This window comes from Manacus candei, unplaced genomic scaffold (assembly GCF_025592945.1).
Source record: "Manacus candei isolate 608988 ecotype Guabito, Panama unplaced genomic scaffold, ASM2559294v1 h1tg000073l, whole genome shotgun sequence".
NCBI lineage: Eukaryota > Metazoa > Chordata > Aves > Passeriformes > Pipridae > Manacus > Manacus candei.
The window spans coordinates 3,301,217-3,329,012 of NW_026138121.1; the positions used below are offsets into that span (position 1 = coordinate 3,301,217).

General features: G+C 49.3%; 3 protein-coding genes across 4 annotated transcripts; 1 reads left to right on the forward strand and 2 right to left on the reverse strand.

Moving 5' to 3' along the window:
• Positions 1–923: 923 nt before the first annotated feature.
• On the forward strand, positions 924–11,887 carry GUCA1B (guanylate cyclase activator 1B). 2 transcript variants are annotated; one of them, XM_051808668.1, is made up of 6 exons: positions 924–1,064; positions 1,446–1,553; positions 4,908–5,099; positions 7,225–7,374; positions 9,006–9,120; positions 9,712–11,887. In XM_051808668.1, the coding sequence occupies exons 2-6, from the start codon at positions 1,446–1,448 to the stop codon at positions 9,837–9,839; spliced, it is 693 nt and encodes a 230-aa protein (XP_051664628.1). In that variant the 5' UTR covers positions 924–1,064; the 3' UTR covers positions 9,840–11,887. The 2 variants fall into 2 exon arrangements, with proteins under 2 accessions (XP_051664628.1, XP_051664629.1); XM_051808669.1 differs by lacking the exons at positions 924–1,064; positions 1,446–1,553 and having other exon boundaries at positions 4,060–5,099.
• Positions 11,888–16,545: 4,658 nt separating this feature from the next.
• GUCA1A (guanylate cyclase activator 1A) lies at positions 16,546–20,707 on the reverse strand. The gene is made up of 4 exons (XM_051808678.1): positions 20,368–20,707; positions 18,142–18,291; positions 17,504–17,594; positions 16,546–17,156 (listed from the first exon to the last, which is right to left on the reverse strand). The coding sequence occupies exons 1-4, from the start codon at positions 20,563–20,565 to the stop codon at positions 16,999–17,001; spliced, it is 597 nt and encodes a 198-aa protein (XP_051664638.1). The 5' UTR covers positions 20,566–20,707; the 3' UTR covers positions 16,546–16,998.
• A 2,188-nt stretch (positions 20,708–22,895) lies between these two features.
• Positions 22,896–23,446, reverse strand: GUCA1ANB (GUCA1A neighbor). The gene has a single exon (XM_051808694.1). It carries the CDS (start codon positions 23,326–23,328, stop codon positions 23,014–23,016), a length of 315 nt encoding a protein of 104 aa, XP_051664654.1. The 5' UTR covers positions 23,329–23,446; the 3' UTR covers positions 22,896–23,013.
• Between the last annotated feature and the right edge of the window lie 4,350 nt (positions 23,447–27,796).

The following is a 27,796-nucleotide window of genomic DNA, read 5'->3' on the forward strand; positions in this document are numbered from 1 at the left end:
TTTCCTTTTAAAATGAATATTTAGGATATAAAATTTCCCTTTAAATGAGGTATATTTTTGCCTTGTAGGTTGGATATTTAGGAATTAAAATTACCTTGTAAATGGGATTTTTTTTCCTTTTAAATGGAATATTTAGGAAAGAAAATTTCCTTTTAAATTTGACGCTTTTTTTTCTGGTTTAAATGGAATATTTTGGAAAGAAAACAAAACATTCCTGTTTGGGTTTTTTGGTTGTTTTTTTGCCATTCGAAGCATATTTTGCCGAGTTACAGAATCACAGAATCATTAAAGGTGGAAAAGCCCTCTAAGATCATCCAGTCCAACCATTAACCAGCACTAAACCACGTCCCACAGCGCCACATCCACGTGTTTCTGGAACTCTTCCAGGGGCTGTGACTCCACCACTCCTCTGGCTCTCCCATTCCAGAGCTTGACCATCCTCTCAGTGAAGGAATTTTCCCTGTTATCCAACCTAAACCCCTTCCCAGCACAACCTGGGGCCATTTCCTCTTGTCCTAAATGAATCCATAAAAATCCATATACGGGATGAAGTAAAAACTAAAGTCACCTCTGATGAACACAAAGCCACGGGAATGCAGTTTTTTTCTCTGGAAAACATAAAAAATATTCCTCTTTCTCACCTCCATCCCTGCTCTGGGATCACACCTACCCCTGGGAAGGGGCTCAGCAGCATCTCCCCCCTGGTCCCTGCTCAGTCTCCCACCCTCCAGCCTCACATCTTATTTATTTTCCTCGTAGGTGGAGAGCTGTGACTCAGTGGTGAATCTTGGTTTCAAGGATCACACAACACTTTACCAGCCAGTTTCAATGAACCAGAAATAAAAATTATTAAAAAAAACCAAATAAAAAAAATTGGGAATTTCCCTTCTCCTTCCCATCTGTGATGACTATGGAGAGTGCAGAGTCCTGCCTTTGGAAAGGCTGACTGACACCCACAGCTCAGGGCTTGGAGCTGTGCAGGATTTTGGAAACCTTCACCCACACAGAGAAGGCAATTCAACGTTTTTCTTGGAAAGTTTGCCTTGCAGGATGCCAAGTGCAAGGTAAATATCTCAGGCTTCATTCACTCAGCACGGAGTGCCACTCAGGGATAACATTAGCAGGAGTTTGTCAGCATATAATACAATCTTCCTGCCAATAAACAGGAAACAAAAGGTGACACTCCAAGGTCAGCGTGTTGGGTGACAGTGAAAATGGGGGGTGAGATGGGTTTGGTTGGTTGTACTTTAACATGTAAACCAAGGGACAGCTGCTCCTGCAGTGCAGTGTAATAATACATATATTACATCCCCCCTGGTGTTGTTCCTGCTGTATAAAAGCCTGCAACGGGATGGACAATCTTGGGAGCAACTGGGAAGAGACACAGGGAGGTGCTGGGCTGAACTCCCAGCCCAACTATAAAAGGATCTTTGATCTCTCCTCAGATGGCTCAGCACAAAAGCTGCCGTTCATCCTCCCCACATTCCTGCTGTCCACGCCTCCCTCCCGCCGGGAGACAACGGGGCCATTTAAGGATGCTTCAGGTTCGCTTTGTTTGTGGTTGGATGCTCGGGGAGCTTTGGGGGTGACCCAGCAGTGATGCTGCTCCCTGTCCTGCACTCCCTGGCTGGCTGTGACCGAGCAGTGGGAGCTGCCCTGGGCACAGTTTTGCTCTTTCTGGGCCCACTGGAAGGAGAGTTGAGATGCTCAACCCACAGGAGGGGGCTCGGGGCAGGCCAGGGCTGAGGGATTTAAAATAAGGGAGCAACGTGGCAAAACAACCAGGGGAGGGCTCCTCGGGTCTCGTTCTGCCTCCAGTTTGAATGAAGTTGGTCCCCTCAGCCCTGCCAGCACCCTGCTGCCTCTGTCCCAGCCTCCACTGCCTCCAGATGCCAAACAAATGAGTCTTCCCAGCTCTCTGCAGGGTTTGGTGGTTTTTTTTTTTCCCCTCTTGAGTTTCTCCCAGGCTCTGCTGGAGCGTGTGGCAGCATGTTTGGGACTGAGCTGACAGGAAATAAGCTGTCTTTTTTCCATGCTCTTGGCTGGGAAACTCCACAGCTTTGGAGCTGTATAGGTAATAATTCTGGGATAACTCATTAGGCAGGACATGTAATCAGATGTTGCCTGTTGGTAACTAATCATCCAAAGTGTTCATTCTGACAGAACATACACAGCATTGATGCTGCTCCTTCAGGCAGCCAAAAAGGACCAACCTCTTCATGGTAGCGTTTTCTAGAAAGAATTATTTTTATTTTTACTTCTCTCTGCCTATATTTACCTCTGCCTGCACTGTTTTTTCGAATCAAATTAAGAAATCCTTTGGCTGATGAACTGTCCCTGATAAAGTGACACTGTGCTGGCTGAAGAGACTCCTCCAGTGCAGTCTGCAGAGCACACACCACCACAAGAGGATGTGCAGAGGAATTTTCATACCAGGAGCTATAGGATTTACTTTATTTCACTGCCAAATTAGTATCACTGCTTTTATCAACGCGATTGTGTGTCATGATACCTGCAAGAGCAGCAGCCAGGCTTTGTAACCCGGGCCTCTTGCAGCCCTTTGTTCCTGGCTGGAGAAGATTGCAGCCATCAAAACAAAAGAGGAACCATTTTCTCTCCTGGGAACAGATCACCGAGTTCCCATTAAGGCAAAACAAAATTATGCAATGAGTCAAGGCAACAGTGCTGGGCATGTGGAGTCTTGTTGTGTGCTCTGAGCACTCACATTCCAGCAGGCAGCCTCCCCGTGCAGGAGAGCAGCACGAAATGGTGGGAGGCTCCAAAGGGCACATCCAAAACTCCCCAGGTGTGCAGGAAAAGAGAGATGAGTCCTCAGGTGTGCAGGAAAAGAGAGATGAGTCCTCCCCACCCCTGTCCTGGCAGCACCTCTGTGGCCTGGGAGCTGTTTGTGACCCTGAGAGAACTCGTGTCCTCACCAGATACTGCACAAGATGACTCGAAAAATTACATAAAATAATTTGTAAACACCACTGTGGCTGCCACAGGCTTCTTTCCAGTGGGTTTAGTTGAGAGGAAAACACTGGGGGATGGATTTGCTGTTATTTTTCCTGATGAGCCAGAACCTCAAGCTGCTCTGCTGTGGAAAAGAGATCTCAGAGTCAGGGGCTGAAGTTTGGCTGAAGCATTTACAAAAGGAAGGATTAAGTTCACTGAATGTGTTGAATTCCTCTAGGCACGAGGATAGAAAACACGATTCCCCTACATTATTGATAAAAATATTTTAATTAAAATAGAATTGTCTTTCTGGCAACTTCTTTGGCCCTTCCCATCCATGGGATGCTTCTGCTCAACTGTCTATATCCTCTTATTGCTTTTCTCTTGAGTGAAACCATCATTGCTTGGGTTCACTTAAATGTAAAAATGTAGAAGCATAAAGTTATACTATACATGTAAAAGTGTAAAGTTATACTGTACTCCTGCAAATCTCTGGATTTTGCAGGAATATCCCTGATGGAATACACGTGGAATATCACTGATGGGTTACTCAGAGGTGTGAGTGGACTCAGAGCAAACCCTGTTCCTCCAGTGCAGCATGAATTGCTCTACTGTTCTCGCAATATCAAATTTTAGCCTGATTTTTAGCCAGTGTTCTTCCTTGTGAGAGACTCTTATTACAAAACCAAGCCAAAAAAAAAAAAAAAAAAAGGAAGATCCAAAAAAAGTGAGCAGCTTAAATCCTTCAGGGCCTCAGCATTAGAATAAGGGAGTCCATTGTTTCCTATTAATGCTGCTCCAATCCTCTTAATAAAGATAACAGGCTGGCTTGGGCACATTTATAGCTACAGGTCATTCTTTCCAGCTGACACAGATAATGGCTGGACTCAGAACAATTGGTCTGATGTGGGTAAAAGCTGGTGGGCTCCTGGAAGAGAAGGAATGAGGGATGGGTGGTGTAAAGAGAGAGGAGGGTCTGAGCTGTGGCTGTTGCTGAGCAGGCAGAGGTCAGGGGGTATCTGTAATAAAAGCAATAAGCAAAGTTCAGTGGGAAGGGGGAACTGCAGTGTTTCCATGGATAAAGGCACTGAAGAGGGAAAAGGGGATAAAGGGGAACTCTTTTAAAAATAAGGAAATAAACTGTTCCTGTTATTTTTAACTTAAGGTTCTAAGACTGAAATGTGGAAATAAGAGGGAAATGTGTGTTTGTACCTATTTACTGGTTCTCTCACCCATTTTGTATAGAGCACAGCCTATAGCAGGTATTCAATTAAATTAATGCATTAGCAGGTTTTTTTCACGGGAGCGCTTGGGTTTTTTTCAGGATTTCCTCCCTGCAATTGTTGTTTGTTCTTATGCCTCATCTCACTAAAGCAGTTGAGTCACACCCCCCCAAGCCAGCATTGAAAAAAACTAATGTTATTTCCCTTAAAATCCTCTTTTTTTTCCCCTTTGAAAATCTCCAGTTCAGCGAGTGTGTAAAAAGGGACCCTCAGCTCTCAAATTCTTTGCCACGAAGGCATTAATGCATAGAAAGCCTCTGACCCTCTGGAGTTTGTTTCTAAATAGGGCACAGCTCAGAACATCTGAAGGTCTCTGGGGCTCACAGGAGGGAATCTCCTAATGATCTTAGTTACTTTTATACCTGCCTGAGACCAGAGTGCTCCAGTGCAGAGAGGCAACCCTGAGATCACCCAGTGAGCACCAGGAACTGGAGCAGTGAGAACTCGGGAGAGAAGGGGGCAAGAAGAAGATATACACCAAGAAAAGAAGGTGAAATAACCACACGCAGAATTAACATCGAATAAAGGCACAAGGCAGCCAGAAGAAAAAGAGCAAGGAGACAGCAACTAAAGGATATTACAAGCAAAGGAATTTGGGAAGGTTTTCCTTCTTTTCCTTCTGTTTTTGTTGGTTTGTTTGTTTTTTTAACCTGTAAAATGGGACAGCAGTTTACCAACGCTGAGGGGGAGCAAGGAGAGATCGACGTGGCAGAACTGCAGGAGTGGTACAAGAAGTTCGTGGTGGAATGTCCCAGTGGGACCCTCTTCATGCACGAGTTCAAGAGGTTCTTCGGGGTCCAGAACAACCAGGAGGCAGCAGAGTACGTGGAAAACATGTTCAGAGCTTTTGACAAGAACGGGGTAAGTGGTGAGGGGTTTTTACAGTTGTTTGTGTCATGATTTGTGTGTCTTTTCCCGGGATTTGCAGGTGTTTCAGGGCAGTGCTCACCCTTCCTGGCACTGAGGCATGAGGAGGAGCACAGGCTGCACTGGCCTGGGAGGGACTTATCTTCTCCTAAATCTCTACCCAAATTAAGATCAGAGTGTCCCCTTAAAGGACTAAGGCTGGATTAAAAGGTTGAATTTTAGCAGTGTCACATTTTGAGACAGTGTTGTTGAAAGATCCTCAAACAGCCAAAGTTGCTACATGGAAAAATTATTTATCTGCTGTGATAAAGGGGGATTTACAGTGGAGGAAATTCCTGCTCAGGCTTGCTATATGTTGGAGGAAGTGTTTCTATATGTATAGATATATATTGCATGAACAGGTGGTATATAACAAAATATTGATTTTAGCTTGGCTTTCCAAAAGCAAAGGAATGCTGAACAATTCTGACATTCTGGTTTTGATTCCCTTTTTGCTGTATTTGTCATCAGGCACCTGGAAAAAAGTGGGCTTTCTGGTTTAGTCACAGTTCAGAGATACCCAGGCTCTGCTGCCAAAGGCAGCCTAACACTGGCCTGGGATATTTTAAGTACTTAAAATAATGTCACACAGTTGCTTTTCTCATCTAGACATGGGTAAGCAATGCTTGCCAAGTGGTTCAATTCTTTTTTCCTGAATCTTTTGATCCTATACCAGCTGTGGGGGTGTTTGTTGCTGTGTATTAATGCAGGAGGAGGGGAGACAAGTCAGTCATCTCTGACAAACTGATTTCCCTCATGCTCCCTTTGAAACCAGTGGCAAAATCACAGTGAGGTGGCAACAAAAGTCAGTTTGTGAGAAAGGATCAAAAAAAACCCTATGGAATATGTGGGCAGGTCAGACTTGTCTCAGAATCTGAAGCTGGAAAAACCCACATTCCAGAAAAAAAAAAAAAAAAAAAGAAAAAAGAAAGAAAGAAAAGTTCAGGTCCCAAATTTTGTTATGAAAGTTATGCAGAGCAAACAATGTGCACAACAGATGAAGTCCCATTCCTAGTTTATAGGAGCTTTCCTAACAAGACAAACCCCCCTGTCTTTAAGGGATGCTGATATATAAAGAGCACTAAATTTAGGCAGGGAGTTTGTTTGAATATCCTGAGGGTATCTAATCAGTTGATCAGGACCTAACGACCCAAAGGATTATTGGTAATACAATAAGAAGATGGAAACAACTTCTCAATTGTCTTTTCCTGCTCTCTGGGCAGCACAAGCAGTTGTTGCTCCCAGGGGCTGTGGAGCATTTTGGTGCCTGTGGGGAGAGGGGCTCACCCAGCCCAAAATCTCCCAGGGGTTTGCTGAGGGTGGGGAGGGCTGGGAGGTGCCAAAGGGGCCCTGGGGAGGGTGTGGATCTTTATGAGGACCATATTCCAGAGTGCCCTGAATCCCTTCAGGGTGAGGTTTTTAGGAGGATGAATATCCTGCTGTAAATCCTTTATTGGGGGTGTTCTTGCTGCCTTCTTCAGATTGGTGACATGTCCATTGTTGAATCCTTCCTCAGCTCAATCGAGATAAAACCAGACAGAAGGATGGGGGAAAGGGGTAATGGTTGGGTGCTCAGCAGTGAGGCAGCTGAGGTCATTGAGAATCTCTTCCCCAAAAAGCAAATGTCTCCTGCACTGATCCCCATCCTCAAGGCCAGGTTGGACAGTTTGGAGCAACTTGGGCTAGTGGAAGGTGTCCCTGCCCATGGCAGGGGGTGGAATGAGAATGAGCTTTAACATCCCTTCCAACCCAAATCATTCTGTGATTCCCTGATCAGGTCATTTTGTGGGGCATTTAAATCTCTAATTTCTGCAGTTTGACAGGTGTGTGTCCCCCCTTATTGCACTGCTCTGCAGGAGAATTGCTTTGCTCCCCACTGTCACACTCAGAGGGGCCTGGCTGTGCCTACTGGTGGTGCTGAGCTGGCACAAACCTCCTTTGAAGTGCCAAATAAACAGCTGTCCCATTGGAATACCTTTTTGGCAACTTCAATCCAGCTTTTCTAGAGCTTTCAAAGCAGTTTCCTATCAACCTGTACCCAGTTAAGTGTCATCCAGCTGCTGCTTTTCTGTCTCCCCAGGATAACACCATTGATTTTCTGGAATATGTAGCTGCCTTGAATCTTGTTTTGCGAGGCAAACTGGAGCACAAGCTGAGGTGGACATTCAAAGTGTATGACAAGGATGGGAATGGCTGCATAGATAAACCTGAGCTGCTGGAAATCGTTGATGTAAGTAGGCATTGCTCCATCTCTTCTTTAAGCAATCACTGCTCTTTGGCAATGTAATGATGTGTGATAATCAGGTTTCAAGGATGGTGATAGAGGGAAAATGCCTGACCTTTGGTGAAAGGGTTCTGTGCTCAGTGGTTTGGAGCCTGGTGGGGTGTCTGAGGGGTCTGTTATACCCCCTGTGGTCCAGGGATCCTGTCTCTCTGCCCTGCCTTTCCTTTCAACCCCTTCACACTAAGATTCATTGCACTGGAAGAGGGTTTCACCCCATGCCCCTTGTAGGAGCTGTTTTCTGCCTGAGAAGGTGGTGAGAACACACTGAGAGGCACAAATTAGTACAGAAATCCATTTTTAATGGTTCCTCTCTGGGTTTCTGCAGTTCTGCACTTAGATTTGATCAGTGACTGTGTGAAGGTCTGACAGGAGGCACTTGGGTGATTCTGTGATTTGGTTAGCAAGGTGGGAGCTGGTCTCTTCTCCCAGGTAGCAAATGATAGAGCAGGAAGAACTCACCTCAAGCTGCACCAGGGGAGACTTATTAGATTGGTTATTAGAGACAATTTATTCACTGAAAGGGTTCTCCAGAGGTGAAGTCACCATCCCTGGAGGGATTTAAAAGCCATGTAGATGTGGCACTTGGGGACATGGTTTAGTGGTGAACAGTGCTGGGCTAACAGTTGGACTGAGTGATCTGGAAGGTCTTTTCCAACCTGAACCATCTCTGGGGCTCAGCAGACAGTCAGACACAGGGGGCCTGTGCTCTTACTTGATGTGAATTCCTTGGTGCTTGTGCTGGAGCACCTCAGGTGCTGCTCCCCCTGCACAGCAGGGCCTGGGAGGCTCAACCAGTGGTTACCACACATTCTAAGATCTCAGGGGAAATGCAATATCAAGAACACACCAGGAATTGAAGGTGTGGAAAGCAGATTTTGGCTGGGAAGCGTGAGCAGGTCGTTACCTGCAGCCCCAGGTGTGGGGGAATCGGGTCAGCCTGTCTGGGGCATATCCCATTTTAGTCTTGAGGTCAGCTAAGAACTGCAAGAACTGTGTAAGGCCACTGCTAATCCCCTCTCTGGGGTGACTTTAGACAAAACCCTTCAGCCTAAGGAGTAAAGGTGACAGTGAACAGGTGGCTGTCAAGGGAGGAGTAGATAAAATCTGACCCTTTCCCGTGGCAAAGTGGAACAGAAGCTGTGGGTCAAAACACGTGCTAATTAATACAGGCTTGATTTTGCAGCTTGGGCACAAGTTCCCTGGGAGAGAGAGGGCTGGGTAAGTCCAGCTGTGCCTGGCTTTGGATGTTAGCAAAAAAATCCTGGTAGAGTCAGATGACTCTCCCCTCTGTGAAACTCTCACTTTGTTCTTTGCAAAGGAACCCCCCGAGGTGTGACCAATACATGTGAGGAAAACAGGAGGGCAGCAGTTTCAAAGAGCAGATGAGGTAAATCTGCAGCCTGTGTGGGTGTAAGGTCAGAGGTTTCATTCCAGATCTGAGGCTGCTGAGTGGCAGAGCCTTCCAGAGAGGTCAAACCCACAGCCTTTGAAAAAGACCTTCACAGCGTTGGGATGAGAATGGAGTTCACTGCTTTTCACTTTGCAGTTCTTCTCTTAATTTGTGAACATCTTTTCAGTCTATCTACAGGCTGAAGAGGGCGTGTTGGTCGGACACAGAGGACAGGACCCCACTGCTCACCCCAGAGGAGGTTGTAGACAGGATATTTGAGTTAGTGGATGAGAATGGGGATGGTAAGTGATCAGTGGCACAAATTGCATTCATGTCTAATGAGAGGTACCTGTGCTGGGCAGGCTGGCTCTGACTGTGGCTCTCCAGAAATCCCTTGGGACTATTGTGTTACTCAGACACCCCAGGTTTGGGTTCTGCTCTGTTTGATAGAATCAAAAGTAACTTGGTGGAGGAGGGTGAAATAATTATTGTTATTTTAATACAGAGGAGTCACTGTTTTGTGTGGATTTTGATGCCACACAGATCTCATCCTCTGAAAGCCCCAAGAGCCAGAGGGCAGGTCCCGGTCCCAGCACAAATAACCTGAATAAAGACAATGGTTCCAAACTGGGGCTTGCAGGATCAGACTTGCAGTCCTGGAGGAGCCTGGGGGAGCTACTGAGACATTTCATGTCTCTTGTTCTGATGGGGCAGGTGAAGGCACTGGCCACAGTTTGTCTGTCAGAGCCCTGGCCTGAACCAGGTGGGGGAATGAAGCAAGCTCTTGTCTGATTAGCATATTATCTGGAACAGGGATGGTATTTGCTTCCTGCCTTCTTCTTCTCTTATCTCTCCCCTTTTGACTCTGCATCTTGTGTCCCCCTCATTCACAGGGCAGTTGTCTCTTGATGAGTTCATTGACGGAGCCAGGAAAGACAAGTGGGTGATGAAGATGTTGCAAATGGATGTGAACCCCGGGGGTTGGATCACTGAGCAGAGGAGAAAGAGTGCTGCACTTTGAGAAAATTCAGCTTTGGTACAGCTGAAAGTGTGATGCTGACTCCAAGTGTGACTCTTCCTCTAGGGTGGTAGGGACTTTCCCTTGTAATCCAATCTCAGCATCCAGATGAAAACTTGGATGGTTTAAGAAGCCTGTATCTCAACCTAAAACCCATGTGCTGCTGGTACCCAGAGACTATTTTTGGCCCATGAATAAGTCTTTCTGTGTGCACAGTACTGTGTTTGCCAGCTCTGGTTTTTGATTACACCCCAAGGAGCAAACTTTTTTTTGTGGCTTCCTGCAGCAGATCCTGAGCAGGGTTTTAGTCTGAGGACAGACAGGATGGGGAGGTAGGAAAGCCAGGCAGTGGTCCTGGTGTTTGCATCACTCAGAGATACAACACATCAAACCACCAGTGGCACCAACAGAGGGGCTCTGGCAGGTGTCAGACATCCAGGATGTCTGGGGGTGTATTTTGTAGCCTATAATGTCAAATTAGTGAAGACCAGCAGATTGCTGAGTCCAAAAATGAGAGTTGGACTAGAGCAGTAGCCAAGGCACCACACAGAGCTGAGGGAAACAATGCATGGGCTGGAGAGGGGGAGCAGCAACTCCTTCCCCTCCCTCCTGTGCACCAGAGTCTGCTCCTTCTACCTGTCCAGAGGGTCTCTGAGGGGCTGGATAAATGTTGTTCTGAACACTGAGCAGCACAGGAATTGCTCCTCTTCAGGGCCCCATTTAGAGGACAGAAGGGCACAAGTGGGACTGGGCTCCTTTTGAGCTCTTGGTTTTTAGGGAATCATCACTCTGGAACAGCTTCTGCTCTGTGAAGGGTGGGTGAGCTCCAGGGCTTTCACTGCACTGGGGAGAGTTTTGTGTGGAAGCAGAGATAAAGGGGAGAGCAGAGTTTTGGTTGGCAGTGTCTCTGCTGTGAGAGGGTTTGTGTTGCTTTATTGGCAGGACCACCCAATCCTAAATCACAGGATGGTTTGGGTTGGAAGGGACCTTAAAACTCCTCCAGTTCCAACCCCTTGTCACGGACAGGGATGCCACTCTCTAGATCAGGTTTCTCCAAGCCTTGTCCAGCCTGGCCTTGAAAAGAATAGGAAAAAGTGACAAAAATCCGAGTTATGAAGCAGTACAGTGGTTTTACACTGGACTTAATTTAGCCACAGATACAAAATTCACACACATTGCAGGCTGAGCTCTGCTGTTCTAACCCATATTTCTACATGTATGTATGTGGAAAAAGAATTTGGGTTGAATCAATATTTTGGGTCACCTTTATTGGATTTACTGGCTCATTTACAAGAAAAAATTAATCAGGAAAAAATAACATGAGTTTGCCTGTTTTATTTTAATTTTCCCCTGGGGTCAGTGGACCAGGTCATACCAATGAAACGATTTACAACCCCTTTTTTGTGGCCTTTAATTAGGAGTGTACTATCTGTCATTAGTTGATTAGTTTGCTGGTTTGTGGTCTTGTCAGTTTAGCCAGTGTTTAAATTCAGGGACATGAGGAAGTGTTCAGGATAAGGCACAATCAGTGCTAGAGTTCAAATCATAGAGATTTCCACTTCAAAATAGCCTTTCTAAGAGTTCTCTGTAAATACACACTAGTCTGTGCTGTGCTTACTTATCAGAGCTGATTAGACTCCTGGTTTATGCTGCTCTTTCAGGCTCTTTCAAGTCAATAGTTTATCAGCCAAAGATCTGACAGAAAAATCTCACTTCTGACTCCAGAGCCTGCATGAAAACATTCACTTCTGTGAAATGTGAATGAAAACATTCAACTTGTGGAGAAATGTTTTCATTAGAGGATCCAAACCTCTAATTCCTTGAATTTCAGCATCTCAACCGACGTAACAGACTCTGCTTCTTGCCCAGTTTTGAAGTGGCTCTTTAGTTACTGTAGTTGCTGGGTGACTTCAATGCTTTAAATTCTCTAATTCTGCTCAGCCCCAGGCACTGGAGGGGCTGTTTGGTGGGCTCATGCCAGCACCCCTCTCCTGGGGTGCAGAGGGCACCCAGCACTGAGCACTCGTACAGCCCTTGGTAGGAATTTTCTAACACACGACTTGAATAAAGAAATATTTATTAAAACCCTTTGTTTCGTAGCGTTTCTTTCTTTGCTGAGCATGGAAGTGAAGACCTGTGTAAGCACCCAAGCCTCTGAGTGAAACTGTAGCCTGTGAGGCTGAAATATTGAATTTAGGGGAGGTGCTGGTGTGAGAGCTGGGTAAGACACAGATAAGGCAGAGATGACGACGCTGCTGCAGAGGCAGAGCAGGGAATGAGTCTCCACTGTTTAACTTTCATGTGATGACAGCAAAAAGGACAACAATATGAGTAAAAAAATGATATTTCTCAATGGAATTTGAAATGGGTGCTTAAAATAAAGTGAGCTGCCAGTGCTGCAGATGCCCCCACTGTGACCCTGCCAGGGCTGAAGCAGGAACCCTGAGGAATTTAGGGCTCAGGAGCTGGATGTTTCCACCTCCTCTGGCCTGGGCAGATCTGGGATGGACACAGTGGATATAGTTGTGTCAGTGCTGGCATAACCCAGTGGAAAATTGTCCCTCTTCCTGGTTGTGTAATCTTTTGTCAAGGAATCACACAGGCTGCTTTGGTCTTAGTCCTATTTTTAAACCCATAGGTATAAACACCCTGATCTCTTCCCAAACTCAACTCAACGTTTGCAGCAAGCTGTTGATGTCAGGCATTCTGCATAATCCGTTTTCCAGACTTACAGCCCGGCTAGAATTGGATTTGGCTGATCGGATTTCTTTCGGGGCTAAATTTGGCAGCGGGATGGCTTGGAAAAGGCAAATGCCATGTGATTTTTCTGGGCTACCATCTGCTCCCAATGCTTGATGCCCCTGAAGCTGGGCAGGATTCAAGGTGGAACAGTCAGGGTAGAAAGTTGGAAGATGCATTCCTGGAGAAACTGCTGAGCAGCAGAAATAAAAGGCTGAGAGGGAAAGAGGATCACTGCACCCAGCTCTGTGCTTAGGCTGGCTCTGGGTCCCTAAAATGATGTTCAGAGAGGGGAGGCTCATCCCTGGGCAGCTGGGGCTCAGTGGCTGCCCAGAGGGAAGGTTTGTGTCCAGGTCATTCCCAAAGCACCTGTGTGCAGCTCTGCCAGTATGGAAAAATTCCTTAAAATTAATTTCTTACTTTCTTTTCTTTCTTTCTTTCTTTCTTTCTTTCTTTCTTTCTTTCTTTCTTTCTTTCTTTCTCGCTTTCTTTCTCACTTTCTCTCTTTCTTTCTCTTTCTTTCTTTTTCTCTTTCTTTCCTTCCTTCTTTCTTTCTTTTTTCCTTCCTTCCTACCTTCCTTCCTTCCTTCCTTTCCTTCCTCTTTCTTTCTCTCTCCTTCTTCCTTCTTTCCTTTTCTTTCTCTTTCTCTTCTCTTCTCTTCTCTTCTCTTCTCTTCTCTTCTCTTCTCTTCTCTTCTCTTCTCTTCTCTTCTCTTCTCTTCTCTTCTCTTCTCTTCTCTTCTCTTCTCTTCTCTTCTCTTCTCTTCTCTTCTCTTCTCTTCTCTTCTCTTCTCTTCTCTTCTCTTCTCTTCTCTTCTCTTCTCTTCTCTTCTCTTCTCTTCTCTTCTCTTCTCTTCTCTTCTCCCTTCCTTCCCTTTCCCTACTATCCTCTCTTCTCCTTTCCTTTCTCTTCTTTCTGTTCTTCCTTTTCTTCAAAGGAAAAAGCACCTCAGAACTTTAGGAAGTATCTCAAACGCATCACCCTCAGATATCCTGTATTTAAGGCAGCCTGCTGGTGTTCTGGGATCAGGGCTGTGCTGCAGGAACACGGGATCAGCGATGTGCCATGGAAAAAAGGACCTTTGGCAGTCTGAGAGCGAGTTTTGTGCCATTTCTTTGCCTTTTAGGTCTCTTGCCCCACCTCCCGGGGATACACGAGGGGATGTTTCTGCCGTTTCAGCTCATCATGGACTTTCCCTCTGATTTTGGGACGGGTCGGGCCCATCCCGGCGGATTCCCGGGATTCCCGATGGGGCCGGCAGGGGGCGCTGCCGGACGCGGGAGCGGGACCTCGGGGAGTGTCCAAAGGGCTCCCAAAATCCCAAAAACCAGGGACGGGGGGGTTCGCTCGGGCAGGCAGGGACGGGACAGGCGGGAACGGCTGCGAACTGACACGGGGGAGACTCCGAGGAGATATCAGGGAGGAATTCTTTGCTGTTCACTGGCATGGGCTGCCCCGGGAGCTGCCCCGTCCCTGGGAGTGTCCAAGGCCGGGTTGGACGGGGCTTGGAGCAACCTGGGCTGGTGGAAGGTGTTTTTCAAGCGTTGCAAGGGGCTGCCCAGGGAGGTGGTGGTGTCCCCATCCCTGGAGGTGTCCAAGGAAAGCCTGGATGTGGCACTCAGAGCTCTGGGCTGGGGCACAAGGTGGGCATCGGGCACAGGGTGGAGCTGATGATCCCAGACACCTTTTCTAACCTTAATGATTCCATCATTCTGTGCCCACCTCATCACAGGGGAGTTGGACTAGGTGACCTTTAAACGTCCCTTCCAACCCAAACTGTTCTATAACTCTATAATTTTGGTGCAGCTACAGCTCTTCTGAGCAAACCTGGCTCCAGGGGTTGGTCCCAGGTCACCCCAAAGCAGAGGCAGAGCTGGGACCTTGGGTCAGACCTGCAGTGTGGCCGTGCAGCCTCCCAGGCCCAACCCTCCCCAAAAATCCTCCCCCACACTCCCCAGGGAGGCTGTGCTGCCTCCCAGCACCAGGGACATTGTCACAGGGGTGAGCAATGTGCCTGTGGCACCTCAACAGCCGCCACTATTTGGAAATAAATTAATTATGCATGAGCTGGGGCCAGGAGAGTCACAACATTAGTTTCTAATTATTTCTTATTTGCTTTCTTAGAGGCTGAAAAAACATCCTTTGGAACAGAGACACTGAGGTTTGAAAGGTGTCTTTGGCCTGCTGGCAGTCCTGACACAGCCTTTTTAGAATAACTTTGTCTTTATAAATAGAATTTGGGCTTGTCAGAGCTGCTTTTTGGGTGCAGAGGAGGGGCTGAAGGAAGCACAGGAGGGACTGGAGCTCAGCTCAGCTCCCTCCTTGTGCTGTAAAGCCAAAGTGCTGTAAGTTTTGTGCTGGTCATTTGTGGGGGAGTTAATTGTGCTGCAAGAAGGAGTGTTACACACTGAGTAAACAGCTCAGCCCACCTTTAATAAGCAGTTGCAGCTTCTCTCTCTTGCACTGGTGTGAGTGGACAGGTTGGCCCATCAAAGGGGTTCCTTTCCATGGTGTGTTTCTGTGCCTGACAACAACCCCAGAGCCTGAACCTGCTGGTCTGTGGAAAACAGGCCAGGAGGGACTTGTGGGGCTGCAATGAAGGGAGGAAAACAGGATGTGCCTGGAAATGTGGGTGGGTAAAGCAGAGCTCTGGAAGAAACAGTTGTAGGACTACCCAGGGGGTGGTAGTTTTACTAAAGGTTTTACTAAGGGTTTTACTAAAGGTAAAACTGCCTGACTTGATGCAGATGAGGTACAGAAGAGCAGGCAGCACCCATGGGATGCAAGAACCTGGGAGCAGCTCCTTTTCTACATTGATCCTGAAGAAATCAGACCTCTCCCCACAGCTTGTACCTGTTCTTGTAAAAGAACTATTTTAATAAAGTCAAAACAAAGGGTTTTGCACTTGCATGAGCCAGTTAATCCGTCCCACTGGAAACAGAAGGATTGATTGAAAGACAGAAGCAGCCCAACCTGGAATAGTGTTGTAAAGCATCTTTATTAGTTCACTACAAGACTGGAAGTACAAAAGCTTCCAGGCAAAGCACTGCCCAGTGAACAAGACGCACAGGAAAAATGCTCAGGAAGTTGCAAACACCCAGTGCTAAATAACAAGACTTTCAGCTGGGCAAGAAACCCTTCCTGGTGTCCTGTATTGCCTCACCATGCCTGGAACTTGCTCCCATCAGACAGGGAAGCTCCTGTCCAGGAGCAGCCAAGGCTCAGCCCCGGCTCAGGGAGGGGGGTGGGCTGGGGTGAGGCCATCACTCCCACAGCCACCCTTGTGCGTGTGCAGGGTCCTGGGGCAGCCCCTGCTCGTGGCACGAGGCTGCTGGGCCCCAGGGGCGCTCTGAGAAGGGGTTATTTTACTCCGTGGGGGACTGTGTGTGATGCCATGTCAGAGGTGATGGGACCCAGGCTCGGGCACTCCGGATGCTCGTGGCGCGGGCGCGGCGCTCGCCCGCCTCTAGCAGCTCACCCACCCCTCCAAAATGCACGCAGGCTTTGGAGTTAAAACCACCTTGATGCTCTAGTCTAACTCACAGGGCAGTCTGATTTTGCTGTCCAGGTGGTAAAACGTGCAGGAATATTCCTACAAATGTGCAAAGCTTCTCCTTCTCAGGTTACTGCTGTTGCAGTACTTATGTCTGGTTCTACCTGCCTGGAAGTACTTAATACTTCCAGATACTTCGAGGAGAAAAATGCCCTTAAAGTCCAGGTGGTTGTTTAAAAAAGGCACCATTCGATGTTTTTAATGCTTTTAAACAAAGAAAAGCCACTGCATTCACCCCTCCCCTTTTTCTAGCTCGTAAATGTTTTTACCTTACATTATCACTAATCATTGCTAATAATAAATCAAAGAACAGGTGACCAAAAACGGTGACTGCTTACTCTGGAAATATAAACGGGAGGGGAAGGTTTAGTTTTGCTTTTCTAGGACCCCTCTCACTGGGGCCAAGTGCAGGGCAGCCCTGGGGTTTGTCCCCTGCCAAGGCTGCAGAGGCTGGTGTTGGCCACAGCCGAAATTTCGAGGCGCTGTCTGTGTGTTCTCAGGCTGCACAGCCTCGTGCTGCTCCCCTGCCTGGGGAGGTGACATTGTCCCCCCACTCTGCTCGACAGCAACATCCAGAGGGCCCTGCACAGCTCAGGGCCCGTGGCAATCCGGGGTGGGGGGTGTGTTTTCCATGTGTCCACATCCCCTCCTTGCAGCGGCTTTTCCTCTAGCGCCGGGCAGGGCCCCCGGGCTCCCCCAACCCATCTGCCGGGGGAGCGGCACCTTCAGAGCAGGTCCTGGTGCCTGCACTAACAGGGTAGCCTGTGGCCACGCTGGCACTGGGACAGTTCACCAGCTCCCACAACCACGACACGAGTTAATGATGCAAGGGGGGAACAGTGGAGGCGCAGGGAGAGCGTCCCGGGGGGTTACTTGTCAGCCGCTGCCTCCTCCAGCTCGTGCGGGTTCTTCCCGTCGTTCTGGATCAACCGGACGATGTGTGTCAGGTCCAGGCTGCGGGTGAGGATGTCCAGCAGCATTTCATCCTTCTGCACGCCCTCCATGAACTCTTCCAGGGACAGCTCACCTGCGGGAGCACGTTCAGGAAGGGGCTGTCAGATCCTGCAGCCTCTCTGACGGTGTCACAGCAGCCCCCCCCCAGGAGTTGTACAGACTCTAAGTTTGGGGTCTTAAATATGTGAGTTGTGCACCCCAAACCCCGCCACAGATCCCCCCCCCTGCCAGTAGGACAAGGGGCAGTTTGCAGCGTCCCCTGCAGCCCACAGAGGGCACAGGGAGCTCAACCTTCACAGAGAGCCACCCTCTGCCAGCTCTCCCCATATCCTGGTGTTTTGGGACGCCCAGCACCTGGAATTGCTCTGGTAGGTAAGGGGGAAGGTGGGAGCATTGGAATTGCTTAGGGGAGTCCCTCACCATCTCCATTTATATCGATTTTGTCAAACACCATGTCTGTGAACTCCTCAGCCGACATCGTTTCGTTGCAGCGGTTGATGGCTCGGATGGCCTGGAGGGAACGAAGGACACAAGGGAATTACTGAGTGCTCTGCAGGTTGTGCATCCATCAGCACAAGTGGCCAAGGGACCTGAGACACCAGAGACCATGAGAGGCTAAACTATTTTGCAGGCAGTTAGGTTTTGAAAGCAATAAGTCTTGTCTAAAAAAACCTGGAGTTTAAAATCACTTCCAAAGGCAGCCAATGCTTTACAAGATTTAGTGGCCATGCTGGGATAAACCAGGAGCTGCTCACCTCTGAAAACCCTTAGTTTAAATTCAAGTGCTTATCTCAGTCCAAGTTTCAGTGGATGGGGTTAAACAGGCAGGAGAAGACCAGGGGCTGCTGTGTGTCAGAGTGTGCAGATGCCATGGGAGGTGTGGGATGTTGGAGACAGGTCCACCAGGGAGGACTGGCAGAGGACAAGTAGCAGCTTTGGCCAGTGCCTACTAATTTACCATGGAATTAGCTGGGTTGGAATGTTCCTCTTACAACCTCTCTGTCTACCTGCCTGTAATGACCACCTGTGATAGAAATGGAAAAGCTGAGCCCACTCACTTTGATGATGTTCAGCAGCTCTCCCCGGTCAATGCAGCCGTTCCCGTCCACATCATAGAGCTTGAAGTACCACCTCAGCTTCTGGTCCACCTTCCCTTTCAGGACCAGGCTCAGAGCTGCCACGTATTCCATAAAATCTATGTAGCCATCCTGAAAGCAGAAGGTTAGAAGCTAAGATGAGATTAAAAGCAGAGAGTCAGGCAGTGTGTGATTTTCCTGGTCACTTCTGGAGGTCCCTGCTGGAACTGGTCCCCACTGGTGGCCTCCACCTTGAGACAGGGGCTTGTGGAGCACAGCAGAGGGCAGGGGGGTGTGGGTCCCCTGCATGCCCCATGGTTAAAGCCAGGGCTCCATGTTAATCTGTGCAGAGCCATTACAGAATTAGAGAATCACTGAAGTTAGAAAAGGCCTCCGAGATCATCAAATCCAACCTCAGACCGTTATTTGTTGGGAAGGAATGAACTCGGTGGGTGTTCCTGGCTTGGGCACTAAGGAAGCCTCCAAAGCCTGTGCTCAGGGAATCTCTTTATGCAAAGCAGTGGTAATTCAGAGGTCAAAGAGGCACAGGCTTATGCAGATGAGTCCTGATGGATTACACAACCTCATCCTGCCTGCACACACCTACAGCTCTTTCCTGCTGCAAGGGGGTCTTGGATGAAAAAATGCCAGAGAGGAATAACATGAGGAGTCACCCCAGCATGCTGGTGACATCTGGGCCTAGATGCTGCTCTGTCCCTGTGCCATTTCTGTATTTGCTTCACGTTTGGTCACGTCAAAAGCACAAACACTTTTATCTTTGACTTTCCTCCGAGGTGTTTGCCCACCTCCAGCTCCTGCCAGACCTTCAGCTGGACCCACAGAGGGCTCGCTCCCAGGGCTGTAGATCACTGCAGAGCTGCTGGGATGAGCTCCCAGGCCACCAGCCTGCCTCCAGACACTGCCCATGATGTTCACAGCTCCTGTAAGCTTTGCTGAAGTGCCTCCTGCCCACCACAGAGCATTGCCATGGCCCTTGGAAGGAAAATGGCATGTGGGACGTGGCACCCTGGAAGTGCTCAAAAGGATGTGGCACCTGGGGATGTGGGTTAGTGGTGAACATGGAGGAGCTGGGTGAAGGCTTGCACTTGATAATCTTAGAGAGGTCTTTTCCAAGCCTAATGATTCCATCATTCTGTACTACCAACCAGGGACAGGTCATTAGAGCACAAGCCAGGGGTTTGTCAATGAACAAAGCCAGGGCTCCGCCGGGTGGTTCAGGAGGAGATCATCTGCTTTATCCCACTGCTGCAGGAGCCAGATTAGGTATAAATAGCTGCTAATCCCCATTCCCAGCAGGATTTCCAGTGCATCAATTCCCTTTTCAGGCATGCATTGAAACATGGGGCAGTGAGCAAGGTAAAGGCCAAGGCTCAAGCAAACACCTGAAGGATTTGGGGCCTGATTTGCATTTTTTTCAATGGGATTAGGGCCATTAAAGCCTTTGAGTTGCAATAAAGCATATTCCTCATCTCACAGGAGGTGCAATTTCAAATCATTTGCAAGTAAAGGAGGATGTTGTTTCCTCTCAGAGACTCAGCATCCAGCTGCTCTTCTGGCAGCACTCCCAAACGTTTCCAGGTGCTCCAGGACTGCCCCGTTCTGGGGGTCCAGCACAGCAACAGCCCAAGGAGCAAAGCCTCCCTCCCCACAGGGAACAAAGGACCTGAGCTCCTTATCACAGGGGACAGAGCACATGGCAAAAAAAAAATCAATGAAACTAATCCATTTATAATTTAAAGCAATGCAAAACAGACCCAATCTGTTCTGTAAACTGTGGCTCGTGGCTTGGGAACTCGCTGTCTCTGCATGAATGCAGCCCTTGTTCTCACACCACTTGTTCCTTACTGTCACAACATTTGATACTTAAGGATTAAAGGGCACTTCATTTTAAAGGGATCACAGCCTGCCAGATAAAACCCCACTGTTTTAATCACTTAAAACCAAAAGGAAAATATCAGCTCTGGGAGAAGTCTGCTTTCTCACAGAACAGGCAGCGGGTGAAGGGTTTTTTTGCTGGCATTTTTCACCTCCCAGAACTGATTTTGCAATTTATGAGGCCACAGAAAATCAGGCTGTGCATACTCAGGACGTTTTCAATATCACACACACCCAAACACACCGCGGGGGATCACAGGGAGCAGAGCACAGCCCATCCCAGCGCAGCTGAGCGGGAAGGACAATATTTACCTTATTGAAGTCAAACGTCTCAAACATTTGCTCAACGTATTTGTTCGCTGAAGGACTCAGGTTTTTCAAGCCAAAAAACTGTTTGAACTCGTAGAGGGTGAGCTGGCCAGAAGGACACTCTGTCATGAACTTCTTATACCACTGGTGGCACTCGGTGGTGCTGAGCTCCTCCACGGTTTTCCCGTCCATGTTCCCCATCTCCACACCAAGCACTGGTGGCTTTGCAGCCAAAAAAAAAAAAAAAAAGGAGGTTTTGTGAAGCCTGAGAATAAAAATTCTCAAAGTTCTGCTTCTTGCCTTCAAAGTTCAGGTGCTCCCAGCACTCTGCAGGGGTCACAGTGTCAGGGAGAACCAGCTGCCTGGTGCGAGGGCTGTACCAATTCCGTGGTGGATGCAGAAGACACGTCCTCCTCCCGGGAAAACTCAAAAGCACAAAACCCTCTTTGGGCAAGAGGGTGACATTTAAGTACCCAGCAAATCCCTGCCCAGCCAATGAGGCTCAGGGGGGTGACGGGCTCCTGCCAGGCATTAAGAGTTCAGGGTTAAAATAGAAAAGAGGTAAAATGGGGAAGTCTTGCAGATTACAGGTCCAGCAGGAGATTAGGAGGTGGAATTTTCTCCTTGATGATCTAATCTCTTAATCCACTTCATTTATCATTGGGGGGGCGGGGGGGCAGACATCACATGAAAAATAAGTTTTACACCAAAATCGGAGTAAGAAGAAAGAGAGAAAACCACTCAGAATTCTCTGTGCTGTTACTGCCTTTTTGGTTTCCTTTCAGCTTGATCTGCCAGAGGATTCCAAACAGGGCTCTAGAGCCTGAAATTCAGGGAGGGGGAAGTACCACGTGAGCTCCTAGAAGAGATGCTTCTGAGGGTAAATTTGGTGTGCTGAGATAAATATAGAAACATAATTGCTTTAAATGGTAAAGCTTTAAGTGCTTTCATTGCCAGCACCAGGAAGGTGAAGGTGCCTCTCCCCCCCAGTTGCAGGGTCCCAGTGTTCAGTCTCCCTGGTTCTGATAGTTGGGTGTTTTCTCCTCAGAATTGTCCCACACTCTGCTCATCCCGGGAGTGTGTCCTGGTTGGTGCATTACCAGAACTTGGCTGACACCAGTGGAGTTAAATGCAGCTCCAGTTTTCATTTGTGATGAATTACCACGAAAAAATTCTCCGTGTAAATATGAGTAAAAACAACCCAGAGGAGAAGGACGGGGGGACAAAACACAGAACACAGCACGAGCCAAATCCTCCACTAGGATGTGACTGCTGGGTCTCTGCCCACAGGGAGTTCATCCCATAACACACATTTTTTTATATCTAGCAAGTTTAAAGACTTATCTGATGACTGAAAGAGCCCAGCTCTTGCGTGGTTCAGAGCTCAGCGTTGCGTACGCGCGGAAGCGAAGTAGGAATAACTCTGCTAAAACAGGCAGGATTACACAAGCGTAAAACAGTTATGAAAAGGGAATTAGGCTGAGGAAGATAATTGGATGTGCTAATTCTGCACTCACCGCCAGGTCCCCATCGTGCAAGAGGAACCTGGGCTCTGATCCAGCACCACAGGGGACACGGCTGGAATAGCCCCGGAGCACGGAGAGGGGCTGCAGGACTGAGGTGTTCAGCAGCAGCAGGAATGTTGTGCATTAAAAGTGCATACAGGCTCACCGAGTGTTTCAAGAAGCACTTGATGATGGTGTGTCCGCTTCTCTAGAGCGGGCAGTGCAAAAGCTGAACTGCTTTTGCTGCCTTCTGGGATGTGTGCCACAAACAGGACGTGCTTTTCCAGAGAACACCACTTTGCCTGAGCCCGGGAAAGCCGAGTGAAAGAAAATGGCCTTTCAAAGAAGGAGTAGAATTTAGACTCAGACAGAGGAGCTGGTGAAATGAGAAGCTGGCTTCAAGCTGAGAGAGCTGTGGAGGTAGAGCAGCCTTCCAGTATCTGAAGGGGCTGCAAGGAAGCTGGAGAGGGACTGTTCATCAGGAGCTGGAGTGACAGGACAGGGACTAGTGGGTTCAAACTGAAAGATGGGAAATTTATGTCAGATATTAGAAAGAAATTCTTCCCTGTGAGGGGGTGGTGAGGCCCTGGCACAGGTTGCCCAGAGAAGCTGTGGCTGCTCCATCCCTGGAAGTGTCCAAGGTCAGGTTGGACGGGGCTTGGAAGGTGTCCCTGCACATGGCAGGGAGTGAAACTAGATTGGCTTTAAGGACCCTTCCAACCCAAACCATTCTGTGATTCTATGAAACCTTCCCAGGTTTTGCAGCCTGTGCTGGGGCCGGGCTACTGCAGATGAGCTTGGCTGGGTGGCCACTCACCCAGTGCCCTGTGCTGCTGACACCCAGTGCCTCTGCACGAGCAGCTGCCAGTAAATGACAGGACAAGTTGGACCGGGTTTTTAGAGCAAAATCCACACTGCATATTTTTCTGGGGAGCAGTGACACAGCCTCAGCACCCACCCCTTGGCTCACGTGTTCGCTGCTTGTCATAACTCAGACACCAGTGGAAAACTGAAGTCACACCGGTTGCTGGTTTCATTGTTTGGGCTTTACTGCTTGGGTTTTATTACTTGGGCTTTATTGCTTGGGCTTTATTACTTGGGCTTTATTGCTTGGGCTTTATTCCTTGGGCTTCCCTGGTCCCGACTACAGCTTTTTGCTACGGAAGGGTCTCCATTTGCGAACGTCGGCAGGTTCCAGGTCCGTTTGTATCTTGCCATGGGTGGTGTCCTCTCGGAACTGGTACCCACAGTAGGGCCTCTGCACGGTGTAGAAGGGGCAGTACGAGTTGGAGAGTGTCCGTCGGTAGAAGACAAAGTTGAAGGAGCTGAGGGGACGTCCCCCAGTGTGGACAACAACTGGAACGAAGCGACTGGCCAAAGGCTGCTCCTGCTGCTGGTGTGCTGCAGGGGGCTTGTTCTTTGGGCTGGAGAGCTCCTGCCTTGCTTTGGTCTTCTCCATTCCCTTGGATCTCGTGTGGTCTTTGCCGGGGGCTTCTGGTGTTTCAGCCGCCTGTGGCTGAGCCCTGGAGATTCCTGCTTATCCTCTGGGGCACCTGAGGCTTTGCAGAAACATCCTCCCTGTGGAGCAAAAGAGCCAGACAAAGGCATTGCAATATTGCCCCCATGCTTTGCCATCCTCATCAGTGCTTAAGGCCCCAGTGCAAGAGTTGTGTAGTGGTGGCCAAAACCAGCAAGTTAAACAGACAAGGAGGGCTTTTTACATTACAGTGCAAATGATGAGAAGTCAAGTATTTACATTTCTTTGGCTAAAAATCTAAGGTGGTGCTGCATAAAGAGAAAGGGAGTTAAAAATCCTGTGATGTTCTGGAAATATAAAAGCAAATTACTGGAAATAAATGCTGAGGGGATGCACATGATGAGACAGGAAGGACTTGATTCTCTTGACTGGCATTTCAGCTGGTTATTTGTAACTGTGTAGGGCGAATATAAGGTGCTTCACAGTTTCTGATGTTCCTGCTCTCAGTCTGACCTGGCTCACCCCTTCATCACTTTTAGGGGACACTGTTTTCCAACAGAGCCCCAGACCCAGATCAGAGCCTCAGCTGTAACAGCTGTACCTGACAGCAGCACACACTCCTTGGAAAGCCTTCACCAAACCCCAGCCACGGCAAACGAGGCAGGAAAATGGTTCAACACAATCTGACCCACCAGGGAACGGGACACAGCAGTGATGGCAGAAACCTGACACTGCCCTTTAGAGCCTGAGCATCAGCTCAGCAGCTCCGGGGGCCTCTGCAGGGACCTCCCACCACCCAGCTGGGTGAACGGCTCTCGCTGAACCTTTACGAAGGTTTTCCCCCCTGAAACACAAAGGCACAGCATGGGGGACAAGGACAGCACAAACAGCCTGTTTTGCCCAAGCATTTGTAAGAGCCCTTTGCAGAGGAGGGGGTGTGGACGTGCCCCAAGACACACATGGGGCTGAGTTGTGACCCACTGCTGCTCCAAGGCTGTGCTTGACTGCCAGGATATTTCTGCTGTTACCTAAGCATGACTCAGTTGTCTTGCTTTCATTGACGACACCTCTGTGCGAATGGAAACTGGTTCTTCCCTCAGCAATTAGCCACTTTACTCCTGGCTGTTCTAAATAAACACTCTGCTTTCTGCTTATTTTTAACCTTGTAAAGAGGTTTCCCAGTTTCCGTGACGTACTCGGTGCTCTATTTCCGTTCCCTGGCTCCTAAACCTATTAGCAGGGGAATGCCCACAACTCTGCAGATTGTTTAGGAATCTCCTTCAAGTCTTAGAGGGGAATCACCAGACCCCTACAGGTTCACCACCTCTTCTTGCCATTCCTTTCTCCAGGGTCATTCATTTCTCCAGCACCCGCAAGGCTGGAGCTCAGGCCACGGGTTATTTCAGCAGTTGCTGTCACAAGGAAACCTCAGGGAATAAAATAAGAGCAGATTTTGTACCACTGCAGTCATTTCAGTGTGGTTTGTGTACCCCTGCACTTAGATTTGTTCAGCAATGATGTTATATTCACACACATGCACACTGATAGCTCGTGGACATTCTCTCTTTGGAAGGGACAAGTACACACACGACTGTGCTGCTGCTGCTGCACCCACCCAGTGGGGAGCACTAATGTCATTAATCCCACGTACTTGGGGTGTGGAGGGGAGGCTGTAGCTGCTGTGACAACCCAATTGCTAAGTCATGTAGATGCCTTCAAGATGGGCAAGCCTTGCTGGGCGATGGAGACCTGACAGTCATTTCCAGTGACGGGCAGATACCGAGCCTGGGAGTGCTGAGCTTTGGGCTTTGCTCTTGTGGTGGGGCTCATCTGCCCTGGAGGTTCCTGCTTATCCTCTGGAGCACCTGAAGCTCTGCAGAAACATCCTCCCTGCCCATGTGAATGCACCTGCTTACGTGATCACTGCCTTGGAGGGGAAGCACCATCTTAATGCCCACAGCACTATTTACGGCACTGCCAGCGCTCCGTGCCTGAATGAAGAGTCCCACGTAATCCTGCTGCACCCACTCATGCATTTAATCCCTCCCAAACTGTCTGTTGTCTATCAAAGAAAATCCCACGGGAGGGGTCACAGGGAGAAGGTTGGTTCAGCACCCAAGGAAGCTCAGAGGGCTCAGCCAGGCAGGCGAAGCATTCCCTGGGCGGCTGCCGGAGCCCTGCCTGGATGCCAGCGCTGCCTGTCTCCTGCAGTTCCTCTCCTGTCCCCCTGGAGCCACCCCAGGAGCCACCCCAGGAGCCACCCCAGGGCTGTGACGTGCGGTTTGCTCTGAGCTCTCAGCCCCACGGGGGCAAAGCCGTCTGACGGCAGCAGCGGGATTTGCGCAGCGGGGAAGGGATGAGGCACCACACTGACATCAGCGGGACCTTTTCGCCCTGGTCACCCTCAGGGCAAGGACCTTCCAGACCCCTGCCCTCAGGATGGGGACATGGTGAGAGCTCTGAGCCTGGAGCACCCACCTGTGAGGTTCTCTCCCCGGTGGGGACCCCGGAATGTGGGGCTGTCTGGGGGGGAGGCAGGAGGCAGCACTGGCAGAGTGGGCAGTGCTGGTTGTCAGGGCTGTCAGGGCCATTGTGACCACAGGGCCATTGTGACCACAGGGGCCATTGTGACCACAGGGACCATTGTGCCCACAGGGGTGTCACCAGGGTGGTGGATGTCACAGGGGTGCCCAGGTTGAGCAGGGCTGCTCAGGCAGAGGGTGCAGAGGAGGGGCTCAGCCACGGGGATTAGGATTTACACCCGATGGGAACCACCCAGTCAGAGCACAGGGTGCCCTGCTGGCCCTGCCACCCCCACTGAAACGTGGCCCTGGCAGCAGGGACCCCCTGCCTCCATTGACAGAAGTTGGTTCTCTTTCCACAGGTGCTGCTCTGCAGCTACACATGGGAGTTTCTCTTCCCATCCCTCCCTCCCTCCCTCCTCCAGGTCCCTCTGGAGCCACACTCGCTGCACAATCCCTTCGCCCACCTGCGAGTGCGGCAGGGAACGATCCACATCTGCAGCTCCTCACCCTTGATGCAAAAGCAGATTGTTCTGGGGTGTTTACCCGTGTTGGGATCAAAGGCAGCCTCACACCACGGCGTGTTACATCAGAGCAGTGCTCACATGGCCATTTCTATGCTATAAAATCTGCTGGAGATCTTCCAAGTGCTTGCCCGAGCTTCATGCCCAGCCCAGTCCCTTTAGCTGTGTGGCCTCAGTCCCTGAGTGGCAGTTGTCCTTCCTTAAAAATACAACCAAACTGGGCAACTTTCCCATGTGCATGCACTTCACAGAAGTCCCCCTGCCCAGCAGCACACCCAGCATGCCCTTCATGCTGGTCCAGGGCTCTTTTCTGGACTTCTGAGGGGAGGTCTGTGCTCTTCTGGGAGGTGGAAGGCAAAGAACAAACACCTTTCATCTGGAACAAATAAATGGGAGTGTGCACATGAACCCTGGCAGAATTGTTTAGCAGCTGGTGTTCCCTGGGATAATAAATTCACCTCAAAACACCCATCCCTTCATGTTGTGAGGGTGATTTTTTCCTACGCTCACCGCCCAGGGTGAGGCACAGGCATCGTTGGTGGGGTGGCACGGGCAGGGCTCTGGCATCCCCCCACCCCTGGGGCTCAGGAACACCTCGGAGCAGTGTCAGGGAGCTGAATCACACCTTCCTGCTCCCACAGAGCACCTCTGCAGCCCTGTAGACACTTTGAAGTCTCTTTGCTCTAATGAGACTTCGTGGGACACCTTTGTGCACGAGCCCAGGCTTTTTCATTCCACGGAATTTTATTGGCTTCGCTTCTTCAAACAGTTCCTCTTCTCCTTCCCCTTTTCCATGACTGTGTCTCTGTATTTCCTGTTTAATTTGCTCACTTGAGGCCTGTGGATATCAGTGAGCACTTATGCCTTGCCTACCTTGCAGAGATATCACATCCTTTGTGGGCGGGTCCCTCATTTCCCCTGATTTCTGCTTTTGAGACGTGCCAGTGAATTTTCTGAAAACACCAGAGGTTGGATCCAACGACCTCAGAGGTCTTTTCCAACCTAATTGATTCTGTGACTCTGTCTGGAGCTCAGCAGGATCTGGTTCCAGCACTGCTGTTTCCCAGTTTCCATCCTATCACCCCTCTTCCCTGCAGGCAGGACTATCCCTTTTCCTGCCATCCTGGCTAAAACAGGTCCCCGTGGTGTGTCCCAGGGCAGGTGTTTGAGGAGCTGTTTCCCTGCCCTGTCTCACACAGAGAGCAGTTAAGATAACTGTCACAAAGGGTGCCAGTCCCACTAATTGCAGGCCTCCTGCTCGGCACAAAGCCACCCCTTCGGCGTCACCTGCCGCTCCTCCAGCGGATTTTGGGAGCAGCAGGAGCAGGCTGACCCCTCCCAGCCAGGAAGATCCCCCTCCATGGAGCTGCACATCTGCAGCCCAGGTTAAATTCCCTGGAAAAT

Bases quoted from the DNA above. Each gene is read 5' to 3' on its own strand.
- GUCA1B (XM_051808668.1), top strand. From the start codon at position 1,446: ATGGCTCAGCACAAAAGCTGCCGTTCATCCTCCCCACATTCCTGCTGT. The intron at 7,375-9,005 runs GTAAGTAGGCAT...ACATCTTTTCAG, and splicing joins AGCTGCTGGAAATCGTTGAT to TCTATCTACAGGCTGAAGAG. The intron at 9,121-9,711 runs GTAAGTGATCAG...CCTCATTCACAG, and splicing joins AGTGGATGAGAATGGGGATG to GGCAGTTGTCTCTTGATGAG.
- GUCA1ANB (XM_051808694.1), bottom strand. From the start codon at position 23,328: ATGGAGAAGACCAAAGCAAGGCAGGAGCTCTCCAGCCCAAAGAACAAG.
- GUCA1A (XM_051808678.1), bottom strand. From the start codon at position 20,565: ATGGGGAACATGGACGGGAAAACCGTGGAGGAGCTCAGCACCACCGAG. The intron at 18,292-20,367 runs GTAAATATTGTC...TTCTGCTTTCAG, and splicing joins AGACGTTTGACTTCAATAAG to GATGGCTACATAGATTTTAT. The intron at 17,595-18,141 runs GTGAGTGGGCTC...CGTTCCCTCCAG, and splicing joins AGCTGCTGAACATCATCAAA to GCCATCCGAGCCATCAACCG.